The 21,624-nt window shown below is 36.4% G+C and overlaps 3 protein-coding genes across 4 annotated transcripts; 1 reads left to right on the plus strand and 2 right to left on the minus strand.

The window, feature by feature from the left end:
- Positions 1-4,496: 4,496 nt before the first annotated feature.
- On the minus strand, positions 4,497-7,976 carry LOC145898853 (uncharacterized). Its single transcript, XM_082987489.1, has 9 exons — positions 7,852-7,976; positions 7,751-7,773; positions 7,547-7,591; positions 7,334-7,378; positions 7,191-7,235; positions 6,829-6,867; positions 6,346-6,384; positions 6,182-6,229; positions 4,497-5,837 (listed from the first exon to the last, which is right to left on the minus strand). The coding sequence occupies exons 1-9, from the start codon at positions 7,893-7,895 to the stop codon at positions 4,987-4,989; spliced, it is 1,179 nt and encodes a 392-aa protein (XP_082843615.1). The 5' UTR covers positions 7,896-7,976; the 3' UTR covers positions 4,497-4,986.
- A 123-nt stretch (positions 7,977-8,099) lies between these two features.
- Positions 8,100-9,642, plus strand: LOC145899056 (uncharacterized). Its single transcript, XM_082987769.1, has 4 exons — positions 8,100-8,117; positions 8,195-8,302; positions 8,369-8,428; positions 8,530-9,642. The coding sequence occupies exons 1-4, from the start codon at positions 8,108-8,110 to the stop codon at positions 9,426-9,428; spliced, it is 1,077 nt and encodes a 358-aa protein (XP_082843895.1). The 5' UTR covers positions 8,100-8,107; the 3' UTR covers positions 9,429-9,642.
- Positions 9,643-19,696: 10,054 nt separating this feature from the next.
- LOC145899046 (uncharacterized) lies at positions 19,697-21,548 on the minus strand. Of its 2 annotated transcripts, none has more exons than XM_082987757.1 (4): positions 21,509-21,548; positions 21,366-21,428; positions 21,212-21,286; positions 19,697-21,067 (listed from the first exon to the last, which is right to left on the minus strand). In XM_082987757.1, exons 1-4 carry the CDS (start codon positions 21,519-21,521, stop codon positions 20,217-20,219), a joined length of 1,002 nt encoding a protein of 333 aa, XP_082843883.1. In that variant the 5' UTR covers positions 21,522-21,548; the 3' UTR covers positions 19,697-20,216. The 2 variants fall into 2 exon arrangements, with proteins under 2 accessions (XP_082843883.1, XP_082843884.1); XM_082987758.1 differs by having other exon boundaries at positions 21,212-21,283; positions 21,509-21,547.
- Between the last annotated feature and the right edge of the window lie 76 nt (positions 21,549-21,624).

Raw genomic sequence — 21,624 nt, forward strand, 5'->3', positions numbered from 1 at the left:
TACCCTCTCATCACGTATTGATCAATTGTACTTTGCAACTGTCAAATTGCGTTTTTCGCAACTGACATATATAAAAAAGGAATAAGTGATTGAATGGGTATTTTTTATGATAATTTCCGAAGCGAAGTGTTATATTTATCCTTTCCGCATCAACAAATTTGTCAACAAGTCAACAAAAATATTTGATTTTGGAGGATGATTAACGACCAAACTAAGGGTAGAGACCAATTGAGTATGATTCTAAACGGCCGGATATAATCAACCAAAAATTCCCTAATCACCCCCGCAATTTTGATCATGCAGTTAATTAGTCAAGTCACAAACAGTTTATTTGTCGCGTTGCAAAATATGAAATATAAACAGGTACAATAAATTGTTTGGTGTGGTTCGGTATTGTAACTTTGGTCTATCGAGTTTCTTTATTACAAAACGTACCAAAACCATTACACATTTCCAATGTAAATTACAAAGAAATAGTAACTTTACTAACCCCAAGTGACATTCTAATGTTTTGGATACTTGCCTCACTGAGATAAAACTATTTGTTTGTGATGCGGAGATTAACGACGAACAGCATGTGGAAAGGTTGACACACTGTTGTTCTGTGTGTGCTGTTTATTAAAAACTGGGTGCCCAATTTTGATTGCATTGCCTAAATGTGTTGAAATTACCAATACAATGGGTTGTGGATAATTTCGGTTTGATATTCTGTGAACAATGAATAACGCTCTTGTTATAATGTGCAAAGCATATCAGCTATTTTTGCGTCATCCACTTCCTTGTGGATAGAAGAAACACAACTAAGTTCTGTTTGATGTGATGTCTGTCTATGCCCATACGTCTACCAATGTTTATGACCAACATTACAACGAACTGTAGGTTGTCATCACATTGGCGTTGGAATATCTTATCGTCTTATGTGTTGTGCACATTTTTCCAATGTGGTAAACAGGATATGCAGCACCAGTGTGCGCAACTGATCAATACGCAATATCCTTAAGCTGTAAAACGGCGGGAGACGATTAAGTTCATATGCGCAGTGTATAACTAGCGATACGCGGAATTGAATCACATTTGCGTTAGAACATCATATCGTCTCATGTGTTGTGCACATTTTTCCAATGTGGTAAACAGGATATGCAGCATCAGTGTGTGCAAATGATGAATAGGCGATGTTCTAAAGCTGCAAAACGTCGTGAAGCGATTGAGCTCATTTCTGCGGAACGCGTTATTTTTACCATAACAAAATAACATAACTTGTAAGGAATGCAAGCACCGTACATTGCATGACAAACACAACATAATAATAAACGCGTTGTATTTAATTCAAAAAATACCACATGGTTTCACCCAAACTTTTTTTCAGTGTTTGTTATATGATTATAATTCGTTTACCGCTACTAAATTGCGGACATTAAAGGGTAAAGTTCTTTGCACTAATTTCACAATAAGTTAAACATAATAGGCATAATGTGGTGTGGATTCAAGCTTGTGTTTCATATGAATGATTTTCTTTTGTTGACTAGTTCACTTATACGTAATCATTTGTGATAAAAATAACAGTTTCTGCACTGCACAAACAATTCTTACCCTCTCATCACGTATTGATCAATTGTACTTTGCAATAATGCTGCATATCCACACTAATGCTGCATATGTTTTTCGCAACTGACATATATAAAAAAGGAATGAGTGATTGAATGGGTATTTTGCATGATAATTTCCGTAGCGAAGTGTTATATTTATCCCGCATCAACAAATTCGTCAACAAGTCAACAAAAATACTTGATTTTGGAGGATGATTAACGACCAAACTAAGGGTAGAGGCTAATTGTGTATGATTCTAAACGGCCCAATTAATCAACCAAAAATTCCCTAATCACCCCCGCAATTTTGGTCATACAGTTAATTACTCAAGTCACAAACAGTTTATTTGTCGCGTTGCAAAATATGAAATATAAACAGGTACAATAAATTTGTTTGATGTGGTTCGGTATTGCAACTTTGGTATATCGAGTTACTTTATTACAAAACGTACCAAAACCACTACACATTTCCAAATAAAATTACAAAGAAATAGTAACTTTACTAACCCCAAGTGACATTCTAATGTTTTGGATACTTGCCTCACTGAGATAACACTCTTTGTTTGTAATGCGGAGATTGACGACGAACAGCATGTGAAAAGGTTGACACAATGTTATTCTGTGTGTGCTGTTTATTAAAAACTGGGTGCTCAATTTTGATTGCATTTCCTAAATGTGTTGAAATTACCAATGCAATGGGTTGTGGATGATTTCGGTTTGATATACTGTGAACAATGAACAACGCTGTTGTTATAATGTGCAAAGCATACCGGTTTAGCTTTACGTCATCCACTTCCTTATAGATAGAAGAAACACAACAAAGTTCTGTTTGGAGTGAAGCTTGTCTATGCCTAATACGCCTACCAATGTTTACGACCAACGTCACAACGAGCTGCAGGTTGTCATCACATTGGCGTTGGAACATCTTATCGTCCTTTGTTTTGTGCACATTTTTCCAATGTGGAAAACAGGATATGCAGCATTATCGTGTGGGCAACCGATCAATACGCAATATCCTAAAGCTGTAAAACGGCGGAGGCGTTTGAACTCATTTCCGCAGTGTATAACTAACGATACGCGGAATTGAATCGCATTTGCGTTGGAACATCTTATCGTCTTATATGTTGAGTACATTTATCAAATGTGGTAAACAGGATATGCAGCACCAGTGTGTGCAAATGATGAATAGGCGATATGCTTCAGCTGCAAAACGTCGTAAAGCGATTGAGCTCATTTCCGCGGAACGCGTTATTTTTACCATAACAAAATAACATAACTTGTAAGGAATGCAAGCATCGTACATTGCATGACAAACACGACATAATAATAAACGTGTTGTATTTAATTCAAAAATACCACATGGTCTCACCCAAACATTTTTGTGTTTGTTATATGATTATAATCCGTTTACCGCTACTAAAGGACATTAAAGGTTAAAGTTCTTTGCACAAATTTCACAACAAGTTAAACGTAATAGGTATAATGTGGTGTGGATTCAAGCGTGTGTTTCATGTGAATGATTTTCTTTTGTTGAGTAGTTCACTTATACGTAATCATTTGTATCAAAAATAACAGTTTCTGCACTGCACAAACAATTCTTTCCCTCTCATCACGTATTGATCAATTGTACTTTGCAACTGTCAAATTGCGTTTTTCGCAACTGACGCATATAAAAAAGAAATAAGTGATTGAATGGGTATTTTTATGGTAATTTCCGTAGCGAAGTGTTATATTTATCCCGCATCAACAAATTCGTCAACAAGTCAATAAAAATACTTGATTTTGGAGGATAATTAACGACCAAACTAAGGGTAGAGACTAATTGTGTATGATTCTAAACGGCCAAATATATTCAACCAAAAATTCCCTAATTACCCCCGCAATTTTGATCATGCAGTTAAATTACTGAAGTCACAAACAGTTTATTTGTCGCGTTGCAAAATATAAAATAGAAACAGGTACAATAAATTTGTTTGGTGTCGTTCGGTATTTTAATTTTGGTCTATCGAGTTTCTTTGTTACAAAACGTTCCAAACCGTTACACATTTCCAAATAAAATTACAAAGAAATAGTAACTTCAGTAACCCCAAGTCACATTCTAATGTTTTGGATACTTGCCTCACTGAGATAACACTATTTGTTTGTCATGCGGAGATTAATGACGAACAGCATGTGGAAAGGTTGACACACTGTTATGCTATGTTTGCTGTTTATTAAAAACTGGGTGCTCAATTTTGATTGCATTGGCTTAATGTGTTGAAATTACCAATACAATGGGTTGTGGATAATTTCGGTTTGATATACTGTGGACAATGAATAACGCAGTTGTTATAATGTGCAAAGCATATCAGTTTAGCTTTACGTCATCCACTTCCTTGTGGAAAGAAGAAACACAACTAAGTTCTGTTTGATGTGATGTCTGTCTATGTCTATACGTCTACTAATGTTTATGATCAACATTACAACGAACTGCAGGTTGTCATCACTCTGGCGTTGGAACATATTATCGTCTTAGTTGTGTGCACATTTTTCCAATGTGGTAAACCGGACATGCAGCATTAGTGTGACTTACGCCGATGTGCTTAAGTTGTATAACGACGAGAAGCGAACGAACTCATTTGCGCATTATGCCTTATGTGTAGCTATAACGCTATTTCACTGCATCACTATGGAGAAATTATGCCAACCAAAGATGAACGCACACGGTTTGGTTTCATCGGTCGCCGTTCGCATGTGAAATAGACTAAGGTGATTAACACCTAATAATGTGAACTACCTATTTGTGGGCGTTTACGCAGTAGATCAAAGGCTCAATTAAAAAACAAATTGGAACCTGGTCTGGAAGCTAATTATTAAATTTTTTGTTCTTTGATATTTCGTTTATTAATGAAATATCGCAACTCAGAGGGCAGTATATATTACGCAAGAAGATATTGTGTGCAAGAAGACTCGCGTTAAAAACTTAAATAAAAACGATCCAGAGCAAGATAAACTGGAAACAGTGTAAAAAGTGTAAATATAGGAGTTAATTATGACATGAATTTAACGTTTTTACAAATTCAAGAACATTGGTAAAGTAATAGCAGGTGGCCTGGTGAAACATCTTTGTTCCTTTCGCGGAAATGTTTCAAAACGGCTTCTTGAAAATTTAGACAAAAAACGGCAGTTACTTATTTAAACTTGTTTCAGAAAGAACTTAAAAACTGAGAAATTTGAAATGACAATATTGGACTTTGCACTCTTTACAATTTACAACAATTCTACATCAGACAAAATAATATACACAAATGCACGCATTCAAATTAATTCACTTTTCGTCACAACCTAACTAAAATATAAGAAAGCGTTACATACTATATACTCAGGTAATTTCCAAATTACCGATTTCGATTTGCAAAAATTATTGTTTATAGTTGTCCACATTGAGAAGGCCCCCAATACCTTGGGCTTTTAGCATGTTCCGTGTTTGGGCAATATTTTGCATTTTATCAGTGGGGCTATCAAAGTCTGTTGCCTGCCATAAAACATCATAAGCCAGCATCAACATAGTGGCGGCTTCGTTATTGCGAGACATTTTTAGATAAGTGCAACCCAGGTTGTGTGACAGAACCCCATACCATTTACGACGCATAACATCTGCTCCATAAGTTTGTCGCAAGAAATCTAAAGCATTTTCAATATTTTCGGCGCGACCTTCATCGTCGTCGGCGTAAAGCTTTATCATTTCCATGCAATGATAAGCGGAAATTTTAAGTTGTATTATGTTTTCGGCCCGAGCACCGCTTGAAGTTGTTAGAATATCTTTAAAGAGCGGTTGCATGGCCTTAACGCAGTGACGTTTAAGAAAGTGCGCAGCCAGCTTTGTGTTCTCGGAAATTTGTTCAGCTGCTAATCGAAGAACCGACATGCATTTAGCTTTCTTTGCGCTTTCCACAATGGATAAGTTGCCGATTTTAGCAAGTTTCGCAGCCATCATGCAGAGCAAAATGGCGTCAAAATATTTTTTTTTCTGTATTGCGGTTTCTGATAATGACAAAACGCTGTCAAAAGTTTCGCCCATGTTATATACTATTGCCATGATTTTTTCAAACGTCTCGTTAGCCTCTTTATCATCGTTAACCAGCATGCAACTGATACAATAACGCATGAGAAAACTTAAGTCTTTTTGGGGACCATTAAACTTATTGAAAGCCTGATGCGCACCCAAAGCTTGCTGAAATTCCAATCTCTCGTGAAATTTGTCGATGGTTTCTATGAAAAGAAATTATGTTGTATAATATGATGTTGGTCACGTGTACACAAGACTGCATTTAAACTAATATGATTAGCGATAACAACGTAGTCTCGGTTTCGTGAATTTTACAATTCAGAAATGCCAATGTTTAAAACTTCACCATTGTTTTGCTATATTGGACAAGCAAAGCGACTTTTTTCTTTTTTCAATAAAGCGAAAAGCGTTCAAAAATTTACCATTTTTTTCCAATGCAAATGTGTGCCACTCACATATTGTATCGAGATTCGTAGCCAGGGTATCCTGGGTTCGAATACTAGTGGTAAAAAAATAAATATTTTGTGTTTCGTGACGTAAACCATACCTTCGTGCCACAAAGCCTGGCGAAAATCAGTCATCCAAAACGAATTTTCTGTTACAAAATTAGTTTGAAATTATTTTATGCACCATGAAACTTAATCACACTTCGTGTGTAACTTTGGATACAGCAAGGGACTTAAGGTTAAAAGATCACTTTTTAATTCCTACCTTGTGTCATCATTTTTTGTTGCAGCTTTTCTTTTGCATCTAAAATTAAACAACAATTAAGCGGGTGAACTCAGCACGACCGTTGAAAATCTATACTACAACTATAGCGATTTCTAATCTAATTCGACCAAGTACGCTTCAATGTTGAAAATTTTTTGTGTTCGAAGTTTAATTTTATTACCAATTAATTTTTGCGTTTGTGCGCAAAGAAAGCATGATTAGTCTGAAATTGTCAAGATTGCTTTATGCAGTTGAACTACAAAGAAATTAGAATCCTAATTTTGATTTAACTAATAACAGGAACAAGCTTCACAGACTTGTATCAGATATTAAAAAATTAAAACACAAAGCCTTGTTTTATATACTAATAGCATAAATTGCCATAGCAAATATGTTAAAAACTCTCAGAATCCCTGAAGATTGCAACCAAGACACTAAGGTGCGTCTCTGCGCTGTATAGTTAAACATACGTCAGCGACTTACCTTTAAGTTTCTTGAGATGATTGGAAAATGTCTGTTTGTCTGAAAAACGTTACACCAAATAGCAATGACCCCATATTCAAATATAATTGAAAGATGAAGATCATGTACATTTCTAGATATAAACTAAATATTGTAGTAAATGGGGGTTGAAGTAACCTTAAGCACCAATCAACCAACTAGTTAATTTATTGAGAAAAATTCATGACCCCAGTTAAATGGAATCCGTATTAAATGAGGTTACCAAAATCCGATGTGTTATGATTACCTCACATAAGACTATATTACAATAATGTAAGTGCAAAATATTACCACCTTTACAGAAGTATTTTGTCCACAAAAGTATAAATTACTACCTTACATACCTGTTTGCCCTTCAGTTACTATACTTCGGAGTTTCTTTTGAAGTTCTGCAACAATTTATTACTTATTTTATGCCATTTTACAAATAGGCAAGTTTTCATAATTCTGTTATGAAGTAGGAAAACAAAAAAAGAACAAAAATTACCTTCAACCTTTTGCTTCAGATCTTCGACATCTTTGTCGTGGTGCTCTACAACAGAAGTAACATGTTAGCATTTTTCATCTTCGCTAAAAGTGTTTTAGCTAAGTTATAGTAAGTGTCTAGGCTTTTCTGTAATATCAATGAGATCGTGGGGCTTGCACATAAGTTTTTTAGATTCGAGGTTTATGTTTCAAATATACTAAAATGGTTCAATACCTCTTGGTCTTGAGCTCTCGCTCCTTCCATATTGAACACCACCAGCTTAAAAGACATAAGGTAAGTATATAACATTTGAACAAACATTTACAATCTCATCAACAGGAAAGCAGGAAACATAAAGTTTTATTCATGTGGTAATCAATAGAATTCCGCAACAAAATAAAAACATTAAAAACCCTGTGACGTAAAACACTGACATACCTGGGTTTATTAGAACATTTCCGCTGAAAAATAACACAAAAGTCTCAAATAATGTTTGACCAAAGTGCAACTAGGAACGTTAAGTATAGAAATATTCATACTTGTTGAAATTAATGTTGAAATTACTCAGCTGTTGGTCACCCATGCTTTCAATTCAGCTGCTTTGCTTTTATAGAACTAAAATCACGATTCCAAAAGTTGCACCAAGGTGTTTACTGAAGATCCGACCCACAGCAAATAGGTTTGGTTGGCATAGAACGCGGGCTTTATGTTCGATAAAAAAGGGAAAATCACGTGACATACTCTATAAATATGGCTTTTCAGTCGAGCGCTAATCACTTGGGAAGAAACCAAAGCATGAATGACGGTATGACTAACTTTAAAAACTATATCAAGATTTAGGTTGTACTTTTGCCTAATGCTCACATGACAAATTAAAAACAGATCACGAAGAACCAGGGATAGTTGGAGGTGGAGAAGAACAGTTAGAAAATGGTGGAGAAACAACAGACAGAGAAGAAAATGTGCCGGAAAACTCTTCAGAAATTTGCCGTACGTAAAAATTGTCAACTACATGCACCCATCGTTTTACGATTATATGACTCATTTTGTTTGTAGATGACGAGGAAATCTTGCAACTATCAAAATTTCATTTTGAAAAGACATTTCTGATATCAAGTAAGAGGCTATTAGTTGCATAATTTCACAGCAATTTTGATTGATTTCAACTTGTTTCGGTACAAAAAAGTAAGCTAGTTAAAAAAAAAACGTTTTTGAAGATGACACATCGGAATGTCTGAATGAGGGCCAATTTGAGGAGGCTCATGGCGTTCTTGTGCATCGAAAGAAAATGGGTGAAAAATTGCGTAACATTCACTACGTACTTAAATATTGCGAATGTCTTATGGCAACAGAAAATGATTATGAGCAACCAAAGCAACAATTAAAAAATGCTCTCGAAAGACTACACCCCCCAGAACATTTGATTTTGTGGTTGGCTAAAAAACTTTGTAAGAAGGAGCGTTATTTTGGGTCATTGATTTTGTATCAAATTTATCACGAAATGTTTTACGGGGACAGTGACGCAAATGCTAAATTGGAAATCCTTGAACACTGTGTAAGTGGCATTAAACTTTGTGCATCTACCATGGTTGAACGTGACGAAAATTTTGGCATTTTTATTCGTCGTCATCTATTGCAAACCATGTATGACATGACAGAAAGCTTGTTGCAATTAGAAGGTGTTAATGCCAACTACAAATGTGTAAAATATGGATGGATGACTCACCATGTTGAAGTTTGTGAATCAGACGAACATAAACGCATTGAATTAATAGTGGACACCATTCGTTACATGCGGGCAACATTGGGACAAAATGCAAATAAGCATCAAATTTTTGGCACTCTTTGTAGTAACGTTGGGTCAGTTTACTTAAGTCTGGGATACACGGACAAAGCCATTAGCTACTATAAGGAAGCGTTGGATTGTTTTAAATCTTCAAATGACTTTCAACGTGAATCTGATCGAGAAAAACATCTCGAACAAACCGGCATGGCTTTACGTAGGGCGCATGGCAAAGAGGATGTAATTGGTATCACAACCGCATCACAATTAAACGATCGTCTACAGGAACTTTTACGAGAAGACACTGACCTTCCGTCTTGCTTAACATCTTAATAGCATGTAAACATATACATAAATAAATATTATAAAGATGCAGCGATGAGACCTGATGGTTCGAAACCGCGGCCCTGTCCTCGCTTGCCTGGATATTATATTGCTTAAAAATACATTTTAATCAATTTGCTTGCTTGTCTTTTGTGTGTACAAACGTTGTTTTCCCCATGTATATTTTTTGTATATAACCGAATTTATCGATTGTATGTTTGTTGACACGAAATACAAAATCTGGTTGAAAGGAAAGCTTGAAAGTATGGGTTAAGTAAACTAACATGACGTTGTAAGCTTAGGCTAAACACAAAGCACTGCTCCACAACATTCTGTCTGTAACTGTTGGTATAGGATTTAAACTAGGTTGTTGACTAATCGGTCCAATGAACACGACAGACACCTGACGGCTTGCAGCTGTTCAGTTGAACCGAATCGTTTTGTTTGCGAAACAACGCCTGTGGGCCAATTTACGCTATACATGACAGGGAAAAAATACTGGTGTAATACAAGTGCACGATCTAGCGTCAACAACTATTGTGTTTTACTTACAAACGAGTTGCGCACTTTGGCGATAGTTTTTAATTAAATATACATTGAGCATTTAAATCTATTCATACACAGCGCGAAGCAAGCAAAATCACTTTCCTGCATTTAATGTGTTCTAAAATTAACATTTTAATTAGAGGTTTTGTAGGCTTATTGCAACATTGCCTGATTGATCTATGGAAGACGATAGTGTACACGACAGATTTGCACAGTAGAAATTCTCAACGATGTTCATGCAGGAAATTCACAATTTTCTAATTAAACGAGTATACAGCCATGACAAATCACTTGAAAGTTCCGGCCACATGAGAATCCCTAAAATAATCAAAAATCTCACCAGGCCTATGCTTGTCACCTTAATCTCAACGAACTTTCACCCATACAGAAAAAATTATATTTTTCTGACGCAACAAACCCTTGTCTATTTTTCGTCTTAATGTCTTCACCTAGCGTTTAAATGAAACACACATAATATTCAGGACAGTTTACGTAACACGTTTAAACCATCAGAACTCATGGTAGTGATTACGATGTTACAATCAGGCGGAGAACATGCAGTTAATTAACATATGCTGCCAAACTTAATTAAACAAACGTTGTCTTTTCAGAATGATATTAATTTATTGCGAGAAAATTGCAAACTAAAACGTCGGTGGATTACCGACAAACAGGCTGTGTGAAAATAGCACAAAATGGTCATGCTCTCACGTGGCTGTGGATTGTAGTTAACATAACAATGAGAGCACTGATGACGTTGTTTTTAAGTGTACATCTCGAAATCGTACTTGTGATTCGGCTTCTATAAAATATATTGATTTCTTTTCCTTTCATAAAGTTATTGTGGCAAATCTGTAGTTTATTGTTCCAAAATTTTTTTGAGTTAAGAAAAACGAATTGCGAGTTATTTAATGGTTTATTCTTAATGCAACATTTTTTTGACCACACGCACCCACGAATTCCGATCATGGTATGTGGGTCGGGTGTGCTATCCATCTTTCTTTTAAATGCCTTGCGCCGTCTAGTGGGTAAACTTTTTGAGATAATTCCAACTGGCTGATAGCGTCTTGGAAATAACCATGCGAACAAAGACGAAATTGAACTGCTCTTACGCCTTTAATTCAAGTTTTCGTTCCTTTACTTTGGTTCCAATTCCGATTCTGGGCTAAATACAATACGCTGTCTTATTTTGTGGACCGTTGTTTTGAAGGTTTTATACTAATTGGTGCTGAAAATAATCTTGTTTTAAATCATCCAACAGCGTGTGACAAAAATGGTTTACATATCCAACTACTAACTATTGTGTGTTCTACAGGAGATTTTTGTTGGGAGAATTGCCCCACGTAGAAGGTACTTATATTTGCAAAAGGGGGGCATTGGTTTTGAGGTAGAACTCAGCCCCTCATCTCAAACCTCAAACCACAGATTTCCAATCTCGGGTGTACCTACCTCAAGCTTTCTCGCAACGTGGAGGCTGCTGGCATGATAATTCGGGCATATGAAGTATTACAGAAAGCAAACGATTTCGATGACCAAAAAGCAGAAGAGTAAGCAAAGTAACATAACCAACACAGAAAGCATGCTTAAGTGCACCGGCATTGGTGGCTTGGTTGATTTTGACTTCTAGTCGTAAAACCGGTCGCAGCTGAACACAAATATCCAATGTAAAAATGAACAAAGTTAAGCAAGTGTACTTCGTTTATTGATGCGAGTGTAAGTCGCTGTCTTTTATACGTGATTTTCATTAATGTGATAGCAGTAGAAACAATGCAGGTTTTTGAAACAGTTTGGTGATTTCGGTTTTTATTGATGCATTTTGTAAAATCTTGTCGTCTTGTGATTGTTACAATACTTTCTTATAAATTTTGTCCTTGTTGTGAAAGATGTTTGTAAATATATCATCCAGATTTGTAAATATTTAACCCTCGTAAAATATAATCAAATTCGGTCAAAAAAACTTTTAGAGTTTGATTTATACAGATTATACTTTTTTCTGTACATTTCATAAAGAAGGGCAGAATAAGGTGGAATGTTATTACTGTTTTTCCACTGTTACATAGAAAATAATCTCAAACATTCTCAACAACATTCTTACAACATCTTATATTACTATTCTTGCCGCCAGGCATAGTAATTGATAAGAATTGTTATTTTGGCGCTTAAGTTACGAAAGTGTTTATTGTAGCCAACGTTTCGTCCACCATCCGGCGAGACTTATCGTTGCTTCATAACCTTGAGGAAGTCTCGCCGGATGGTGGACGAAACGACTACTAACAAATGTAAAGACCATAACACACAAAATACGTTGTGTTTTACTTGCAAACAAGATTTTGATAGCTTAAGATTGAAAAAACTACCACTTGAATTACGTTTTTACGTTTAGTTACAAATAAGTTTGCTACTACGGGTGCAACAGCGCTACCGTGAAAAGTGCAACAGCGCTACCGCGTGTAGAACCTGAAATAAGTATAAAATATATGTCAGTCTACATTATAATCGTATCAAAGGAAAATCGAAAACCAAGTCAGAATAATAGTATGCAACAACACACGGATATTATTACAGATTTTTTGTAACGTTGGTCAGGGAATTTGTCAAACATAATTAGGTAATTTTTCCAATTGCGGTAAAAATTGCATTTTTACAACAATGTTATGTCTGGATGTGGTCAAAACACCGCATTGCATCATATGTCAACATAACTACAGCGCAAAATATTGCTTATCACCTAACGACAACTTGGGCTCCCTAAAGATAGAAATGACGTCGCACTATTTATATTGCTCCCAGATAAACAAATTTAACCCCTCGTTTGGAGTTGTGGTGTGTTTCTTTATTATCCTTATGCAATACAACACCAAACGAGGAAGAAATGTACATGTGACATATCCTGTCTCGAAAATATACAGCATCTATATACCTGTGACATACCCACTTAGTTCTTGTCAATTGCTTTTTCGCCTCCACTGGTAATATCCAATAAAAGTATTCAACTTATAAATACTTTACTTCATAATAAATAGCTTCGGCAAGTGAGTGTACGCATTTACGAAATAAGAACACGTTTTTTCGGTTTGACCAACGCAATTACTAGGAGTTAAAACAGTATGCAAAGATGTTGTGTTCATCCATCGTAGGATTTAACATCTAGTTCATCCAATATCGTAGGAAAGTTAGTTTACGAAAGTAAAACCTTCCTGGGACTTAAATATGCGTCGCTTAATTGTTTCAGGGAATTATTGCATTAATCCGGTAGAGGGAGATAAAGAGTTGTGTAAATTTCCAAATTAAACGTTTTCTTTAAATAGCTGATAGAGAGAAACAGACAATCGGAATCATTGGTCAGACATTTTGATCCATCTATTTAGTAGCTGGCTCATTTTTGTACGATTACATAAACTAGGCCATTACGATAAAGGCCCTTCAGTCAAAAAAAGTTTTTGGGACCAGACTGCATCCGCTTGAATTTCGGCCGAAAGCACAATTTGATTTTACAAGAAATGAACAAGCATTTAATTTGTGAAAGCTAGAAGCTTGACGTTTTATCATAATATGTTGATGTTAATTTATTACTTGCATTAATCATGTCCTGGCTTAAACACCTCCACGTAACGAATAATTGTTTCCAGCCGTTTCCTGGCCTGCGCCCACTTTGTGGTTTGCGTTATTGTATGTGGGATGCGACAAAAATAGCAATGTCTGCATGATATATTCACTACAGTTCCTGACTAATTAACTGTGGACTGCCATTGCCTCCACGGAAAAGCATCCCCGGAATCAGATGTACAAATGGTACGTGTTGATGCGATACACTGCATAAACAAGATACTGCTTTAGAACCCAATCACAACAAATGACTAATGATATACGAATACAGGAACCGTAGGCTGCCATTGCCTACACAGAGGAGCAACTATTTTTTTTTTCATTTAATTCGTGCGCAACAATCCACTTAAAATCAGAATTGGCTGAGTTAGTGGTTGCAAAACTAATCTGTCCAACACACTGATCCCATGCACTGAATAGGTATAAAGTGTATTTTTCCACATTATGAAATCTTTTAGTTTTACCACAATTCATTTACAATATGTGTTCAACGTGACAAAGAACGGAACAAAACTTTTATTACTCTACGTCAAACTCGTATTTACTTTGCGTCCCAAACATAAACCTATGGAGAATATTAATAGCATGAATCCATAAACTTTGTGAGGCATAGACTTTTGGACAGAGATCCTTGAGAAGAAAAGGAAAAATTGGTGTTCGTGGACCCAATTGTTTTCTTCATGGGCTCCTAGATTGGTTTGGGACCTGTCTGCACCCACTGTCGTAAGGCCGGTTTGAAACCTAAATATCGGCAACAAGTAAACTTACACGGAATCATACAAAGATGGTGCATTAACTTTACAGTATATGCCAATGAACGTAAACATACTTTATGTTTGGAAAAGCTGGAGGTTTGAAACTTCATTGCACCCACTTTCGCAAGGCCTGAATTTTGGCCGAAAGCAAACTTACCTTAAATCGTATCTGGCATTAACTTTACAGTATTTTACTACAAATAAACAAATCTTTTATTTGTAAAAGCTAGAACTTCGAAGTATCATTATAATCTGTTGATGTTAATTCATTACTTGCATTAATCATGTCCGGGCTTAAACCCCCCACGCAATGAATAACATTGTTTGCAGCCGTTTCCTTTTTTGTGCCCACTTTGTGGTTTGAGTTATTGTATGTGGGATGCGACAAAAATAGCAATCTATCTATGATATATTTACTACAGTTTCTGACTAACTAACTGTGGGCTGCCATTGCCTCCACGGAAAAGCGTCCCAAAATCAGATGTGCAAATCGATCCTGTGGATGCGCTACGCAACATAAACAAGATATTGCTCTAAAACCTATCCCCACAAATTGATCCCACGTTTTAAAGGTTTGAGATGTTCATAAAATGTAGATTCTTTCGGGACGCATTTGTGTTTTCTGCAAAATTGGGAAAAATTATTTTGATTATGGGTCAGGTTTTGGATCTGCTATGTAGTTTAAGATATTAAATCTGCACAATATTTGCATACCAGATATGAAAGAGTTTATTACATTGGGAGAGCAATTTAGTTGAACTTCTATTTTATAAAAGTATTCAACTTATAAATATTTTACTTCATACAAAATTGCTTCGGCAAGTGAGTTTGCGCATTATAGGAAATAAGTACACCTTTTTTAAGTTTAACCAACGTAATCACTAGGAATTACTAAGTTAAAACAGTATCTAAAGATGTTGTGTTCATCCATCGTAGGATTTAACATCTAGTTCATCCAATATAGTAGGAAAGTTAGTGTGCGGAAATAAAACCATCCTGGGACTTAAATATGCGTCGCTTAATTGTTTCAGGGAATTATTGCATTAATCCGGTAGAGGGAAATAAAGAGATGTGTAAATTTCAAATTTAACCTTTTATTCAATAGCTGATGGAGAGGAACAGACAATTGGAATCATTGGTCAGGTATCTTGATCCATTTATTTAGTAGTAAATATGATCGGGATTTGCGACCAAGATAACCTGTATCTCGGTGCAGTAAATAATATCAGATGAAGTTTGCCTCTTGAGAAAAAAAATACGCCGAACAAGGCTCATTTTTTGAGATCACATAAACCCGGCCGTTACGATAAAGAACCTCCAGACAAAAACAATTTTGTGACCTTATTTCACCCACTTTCGTAAGACCTGAATTTCGGCCGAAACGGAACTTACATTCAATCGTACGGTCCATTAACTTTACAGTATTTCACAAGAAATGAACAAACATTTAATTTGTAAAAGCTAGAAGTTTGAAGTTTCATTATAATCTGTTGATGTTAATTTAATACTTGCATTAATCATGTCCGGGCTTAAACACCTCCACGTAATGAATAATATTGTTTCCAGCCGTTTCCTGGCTTACGCCCACTTTGTGGTTTGCGTTATTGTATGTGGGATGCGACAAATACAGCAATGTCTGCATGATATATTCACTACAGCTTCTGACTAACTAACTGTGGGCTGCCATTACCTCCACGAAAAAACATTCCAGAATCAGATGTGCAAATCGATCGTGTTGATGCGCTACACTGCACAATCAAGACACTGCTTTAAAACCCAGAAAACCTGATCGGGATTTGTGGCCAGGATAACCAGGGTTTATATAAAAGTCCAGTAAAACATTATCTGATGATGTTGGGACCAGGGCCTTTGAGAAAAATAAACACGTCCCACAAGGCCTATTTTCTTAAAATCACATAAGATAATAGGTGAAAGCCAGTCTTTACGAAAGAGATCTTTCAGTATAAAAGCAAAAGTTGGTGTTCGTGGACCCAACTGTTCTCTTCATGCGCTCCTAGGTTGGTTTGAGATCTGGCTGCATCCATTTTCGTGTGGCATGTTTGAAACCTAAATTTCGGCCGAAAGCAAACTTGCATTAAATCGCACGAAGATGGTGAATTAACTTTACTTCCAATAAATCCAATGAACCTAAACATACGTTTGTGTGGAAAAGTAAGAGGTTTAAAGCTTCATTAGAATATGTTGATGTTATTTTGATTGTTACATTAGTCATGTCCGGATTTAAACACCTCCACGTAATGAATAATATTGTTTCCAGCCGTTTCCTGGTTTGCGCCCACTTTGTGGTTTGCGTTATTGTATGTGGGATGCGACCAAAATAACAAATTTTGTACGATATGATTACTATAGTTTCTAACTGAGTAACTGTGGGCTGCCATTGCCTCCACGGAAAAGTATTCCTGAATCAGATATGCAAATCGTACGTGTTGATGCGCTACGAAGTACCGAAATGCACTTTGCTTTTTTTGCGCTTTACACTAAAGTTAATCATCATGCAGAGCACATCAAATAGGAAACACTGTTTTAGAACAGAGATCCTTCAATGTAAAAGCAAAAATTGGTGTTCGTGGACCCAATTGTTCTCTTCATGCGCCCCTAGGTTGGTTTGGGGCCTGGCTGCACCCACTTTCGTAAGGCATGTTTGAAACCAAAATATCGGCCACAAGTAAACTTACACTGAATCGTACAAAGTTTGTGCATTAACTTTACAGTATTTGCCAATAAACGAAACATACGTTACGTTTGGAAAAGCTGGAGGTTTTAAGCTTCATTAGCATCTGTTTATGTTTAATGATAGTTTCATTAATCATGTCCGGACTTCAACACCTCCACGGAGTGAATAAAATTGTTTTCAGCTGACAACTTTTGTGAGGAGCAATCGCCCAGTTCCTATGGTTTGCGTTACTATATGTAGGATGCGACAAAAATAGCAAAATCTGCGTGATTTGTTCACTACAGTTTCTGACTAACTAACTGTGGGCTGCCATTGACTCCACGGAAACGCATCCTTGAATCAAATCTGCAAATCGTACGTGTTGATGCGCTACGAAGTACCGAAATGCACTTTGCCTTTTTTGCGCTTTACACTAAAGTTAATCATCATGCAGAGCACATCAAATAGGAGTTGAACTCCTTTCAATATGCTGAGGTATTGCGCAACAATACTTTTCAAATTTTACCAGCTGGGTGTATAACAGCTATTAACACTTTTCGCAACTCATTTAAATCGGTTAGGATAATCTTTGACATCCAAACGTCCTCCTATATTTGTGCCTTTAGAATTGACTGTGTGTTGGACATGCTACGATTTTATCATCAGCGTCATCAATGTATTTTGTTTGTTTCAAAACAATATACGCCTGCACCAACAAGGTGGCTGTTTCGGCATACCAATTGGTAACATTGGTCACACAACTTGAACCATATATTCAGTAGAAAACCTGATCGGGATTTGTGACCAGCTGGATAACTTGCATCTCGACGCAGAAAAATAATATCTGATAAATTGGGACCAGTGCCTTTGAGAGACGAAAATAAGTTGCACAAGGCCCATTTATTTGAAGATCAAATGAGATTATAGGTGAAACCCATCCTTTACGATGGAGATCCTTTTGTATCAAAGCAAAGACTGGTGTTTGTGGGCCAATTTTTTCTCCACGAAAACATCCCAGAATTAGATGTGCAAATCGAACGTGTGGATGCGCTACGCTGCATAAACAAGATACTGCTCAAAAACCCAATCACAACAAATGACTAATGTTACATGGAACCGCCACACAGGAACCGCAGGCTGCCATCGCCTACACAGAGGAGCAACCAATTATCTTATGTTTAATTCATGCACAACAATCCACTGAAAAATAGAAAAGGCTGCTTTAGTGGGTGAAAAACTATCCACTGTAACACACAGATCCCATGCACTAAATAGGTATAAAATGTACTGTACCACATTACAAGATCCTTTAATTTTTCCACAGTTCATTAACAATATTTGCACAACGTGACAAGAGAACGAAAAAAAACTTTGATTACTTTACGTCAAACTTATAACTGCTTTACGTCCCAAACACAAACCTATTTAGAATATGGATAGAATGAACCAATAAATTATATGATAAACTTATCCTTAAAGGACAGAGATCCTTTAAAATAAAAGCAAAAATTGTTGTTCGTGGACCCCATTGTTCTCTTCGTGTGCTCCTAGGTTGGTTTGGGACCTAGCTGCACCAAATCTCGTAAGGCCTGCTTGAAACCTAAATATCTGCCACAAGTGAACTTACATTAACTTGTGCGAATTTGGTGCATTAACTTTACAGTATTTTCCAATAAACGTAAACATACTTTATGTTTGGAAAAGCTGGAGGTTTGAAGCTTTATTATAATCTGTTTATGTTATTTTGTTAGTTTCAATAATCATGTCCGGATTTAAACACCTCCACGTAATGAATAATATTGTTTGCAGCCGTTTCTTGGCTTGCGCCCACTTTGTGGTTTGCTTTGTTATATGTGGGATGCGACAAAAAAACAAATGTCTGCATGATATGTTTATTACAGTTTATGACTAACTAACTGTGGGCTGTCATCGCCTCCACGGAAAAGTATCCCAGAATCGGATGAGCAAATCGTACGTGTTGATGCGCTACGAAGTACCGAAATGCACTTTGCCCTATTTTCGCTTCACATTAAAGTTAAGTTGCCGATTTAAGCAAGTTTCGCAGTCATCATGCAGGGCAATACGGCGTCATAACTTTTGTTTCTTGGTATTGTGATTTCTGCTGATGACAAAACGTTTCAAAAGCTTCGCCAATATTATGTACAATTGTTATGATTTCTTCAAACGCATCGTCAGCCTCGGGATCATCGTCAACGAGTATGCAACTGATACAATAGCTCATAAAAAAACCTGAATCGTTTTGGGGACCATCAAACTTATTGAAAGCCTGATGAGCGCCCAGAGCTGGTTGAATTTCCCAGCTGTCGTGAAATTCGTCGACATTTTCTGTTAAAAAAAATGTTTTTATGGTTACAGGCACCAGCATGCAAGATTGAAACTGATTGATGATAACAAAGCGGTATAGTTTAATATTGAAAAATGCTACCAACTTATCCTATAGGGCTCTGGGATGTTCTCTGAAGGCCAATGTTTTTTGGTCATTGTGTGGCATTTTAGGTATACCATTACATAAGCATAAACAGAGCATGCAAGGTTTTATACGCACGTGCGCATATTAAAATATAGAATAAATAAATGTTTACAGATATAAAAGTACGCGACCACCAGTTTGTCATCTCCCAACGCAGTACATCGAGACTAAGGGCATAACTAAATTTTGGACAGAAGCATCTAGAGCCCCATATGCATGGCTATTGAAATCCTGTGTAATTATTTATAGCAAAAAGCATTTCGTCATCTGAAGTTTAACAGACTTATTAAATTGTGGACATTCTTGGCATCTATTTTGCAATGCCAATATATATCACCTAAGTGTAAAATGTTTTTTGTCAAATCAACTATTTTCTCTCTGTACCCGTACAATCGCTAAGCGGACAAATCAATTACTAAATTGATTTACTTCTTACTGCTTACTTCTTATCTCTGTTAAATGTGAATAAGTTATTGTTGAGGGTTGCTGGACAAAACATGTGTCGTGTTAGTATGCAGAATGCAACTAAACCGTCGCTAAAACATGTACAACGCGATAAAATGGTACTTGCAGCGTCAAAACTTGTTTTATCTTCTTGAATTAACAGAAAAAACGATTCGTTAGATGCATTTTGTACACACTGAATATATTACTTGTACATATAAGGTATACATGAATCTTACAGAACAAATAAAAATTTACACTACATAAATAAAGCATACATGTTAGGAGGGCGCGCATATGGTGGGAGAACCATCGGCGGTAATTTTATCCTCTCCCTTTGCCCGTCTTAGAGCAAGTTCAGTCTTTTGTATGCGAGGTTTTCTCTCTGACTCGATTTGAAAGTCCGCGGCCGTTTTAAAACAAGTCAGTGCATCTTGGTACATAGCAATGGCTTGATCAAAAAACCCAAGTTTCAAGTAAGTCGAACCCACGTTGTTACAAAGTGCACCCCAAATTTGATGTTTGTGAGTATTTTCGCTGCCCAGTGTTTCTTTCATGTAACGAATCGTTTCCATAACTACTTCAATTCGCTTGTAATCATCTGGTTCGCAGACCTCAACGTGGTGTGACACCCATGCATATTTAACACACTTATATTTTATATTGACGTTTTCCAAACTTTTGAGGGCAGCTCGCATTGCATACATATTTTCGAGCAAGTGACGTTTAACGAAAAGTTCAAAACAATCGTTTTCTACCATCATTTTGGCGATTGCTTGTTTCATGCCACTAAGACAGCTTTCTAAGATTTCAAGCTTAACGTTTGCTTCACTATCCTCGTAAAACATTTCATAAATTATTTCATGCATAAGTAACGACCCAAAGCATCTACCACAATCATGAAGTTTTTGTGCCAACCGCAAAATCAAATCTTGTTTTGGTTTTAGGCTAAAAAACACAGCTTTTAACTGGCCTTTAGGTGCTTCGTAGTCATTTTCGGTGCACATTAAACATTCACAATACTTAAGTAAAAAGTTTGCATTTCGCAGCTCTTCACTCATTTTGGATCTCAGATCCAGAACACCAAATGCTTCTTCGAACTGTCCGTTGTTGAAGTAGTCGAGGCTTTTATCTAAAAAACAGTTTAACTAACAGGCTATGAAGTCGGATATCATCACAGGGTTACTTATGGGCTCCAAACGTTGCTTCCCAGTTATGTTTGAAATCGCAATGGTTTATCTGATAAACAACTAGTTTTTGGGCCTTGATAATTTACCTGGTTTAAGAAATATCTTTTCAAGATCCAAGTTCGACAGTTTACAGTTTGTTCCATCGTCTGTGGTCACAGCTTCTTCAACATGACAATAACAATGATGATATTATCACAGTAATGCAAATAATAATGAAACCTGTTACAAGCAAGTACTTACGTTCCAAATGGGGGTAATGGTCAATAGGAACTGCATCAGATTGCACCGAAGGAATTGCTGCACCTGTTATGACGACAAAAGTAAATGCAAAGATATGCGATAAACAAACATCGTTACAGAAACAGATTTTTCTAAATCCTTACCATTAATTTCCATTTTATTCGCAGGATAACGCGAGAGACCTATGGACATCTGTTAATATCTGGATATTTGTCGTAGTTTTATATTACAGTGACATCACGTGATTTTACTTTTTTCT

This window comes from Ascidia mentula, chromosome 4 (genome assembly GCF_947561715.1).
Source record: "Ascidia mentula chromosome 4, kaAscMent1.1, whole genome shotgun sequence".
Lineage (NCBI taxonomy): Eukaryota > Metazoa > Chordata > Ascidiacea > Phlebobranchia > Ascidiidae > Ascidia > Ascidia mentula.

Bases quoted from the DNA above. Each gene is read 5' to 3' on its own strand.
- LOC145899046 (XM_082987757.1), bottom strand. The intron at 21,287-21,365 runs GTAAGTACTTGC...GTCATGTTGAAG, and splicing joins CCATTACCCCCATTTGGAAC to AAGCTGTGACCACAGACGAT. The intron at 21,068-21,211 runs GTAAATTATCAA...ACTGTTTTTTAG, and splicing joins AAAGATATTTCTTAAACCAG to ATAAAAGCCTCGACTACTTC.
- LOC145899056 (XM_082987769.1), top strand. The intron at 8,303-8,368 runs GTACGTAAAAAT...TTTTGTTTGTAG, and splicing joins AAACTCTTCAGAAATTTGCC to ATGACGAGGAAATCTTGCAA. The intron at 8,429-8,529 runs GTAAGAGGCTAT...ACGTTTTTGAAG, and splicing joins AAAGACATTTCTGATATCAA to ATGACACATCGGAATGTCTG.
- LOC145898853 (XM_082987489.1), bottom strand. From the start codon at position 7,895: ATGGGTGACCAACAGCTGAGTAATTTCAACATTAATTTCAACAA. The intron at 7,774-7,851 runs GTATGAATATTT...GTTATTTTTCAG, and splicing joins TTCAACATTAATTTCAACAA to CGGAAATGTTCTAATAAACC. The intron at 7,592-7,750 runs GTATGTCAGTGT...ATGTCTTTTAAG, and splicing joins AAATGTTCTAATAAACCCAG to CTGGTGGTGTTCAATATGGA.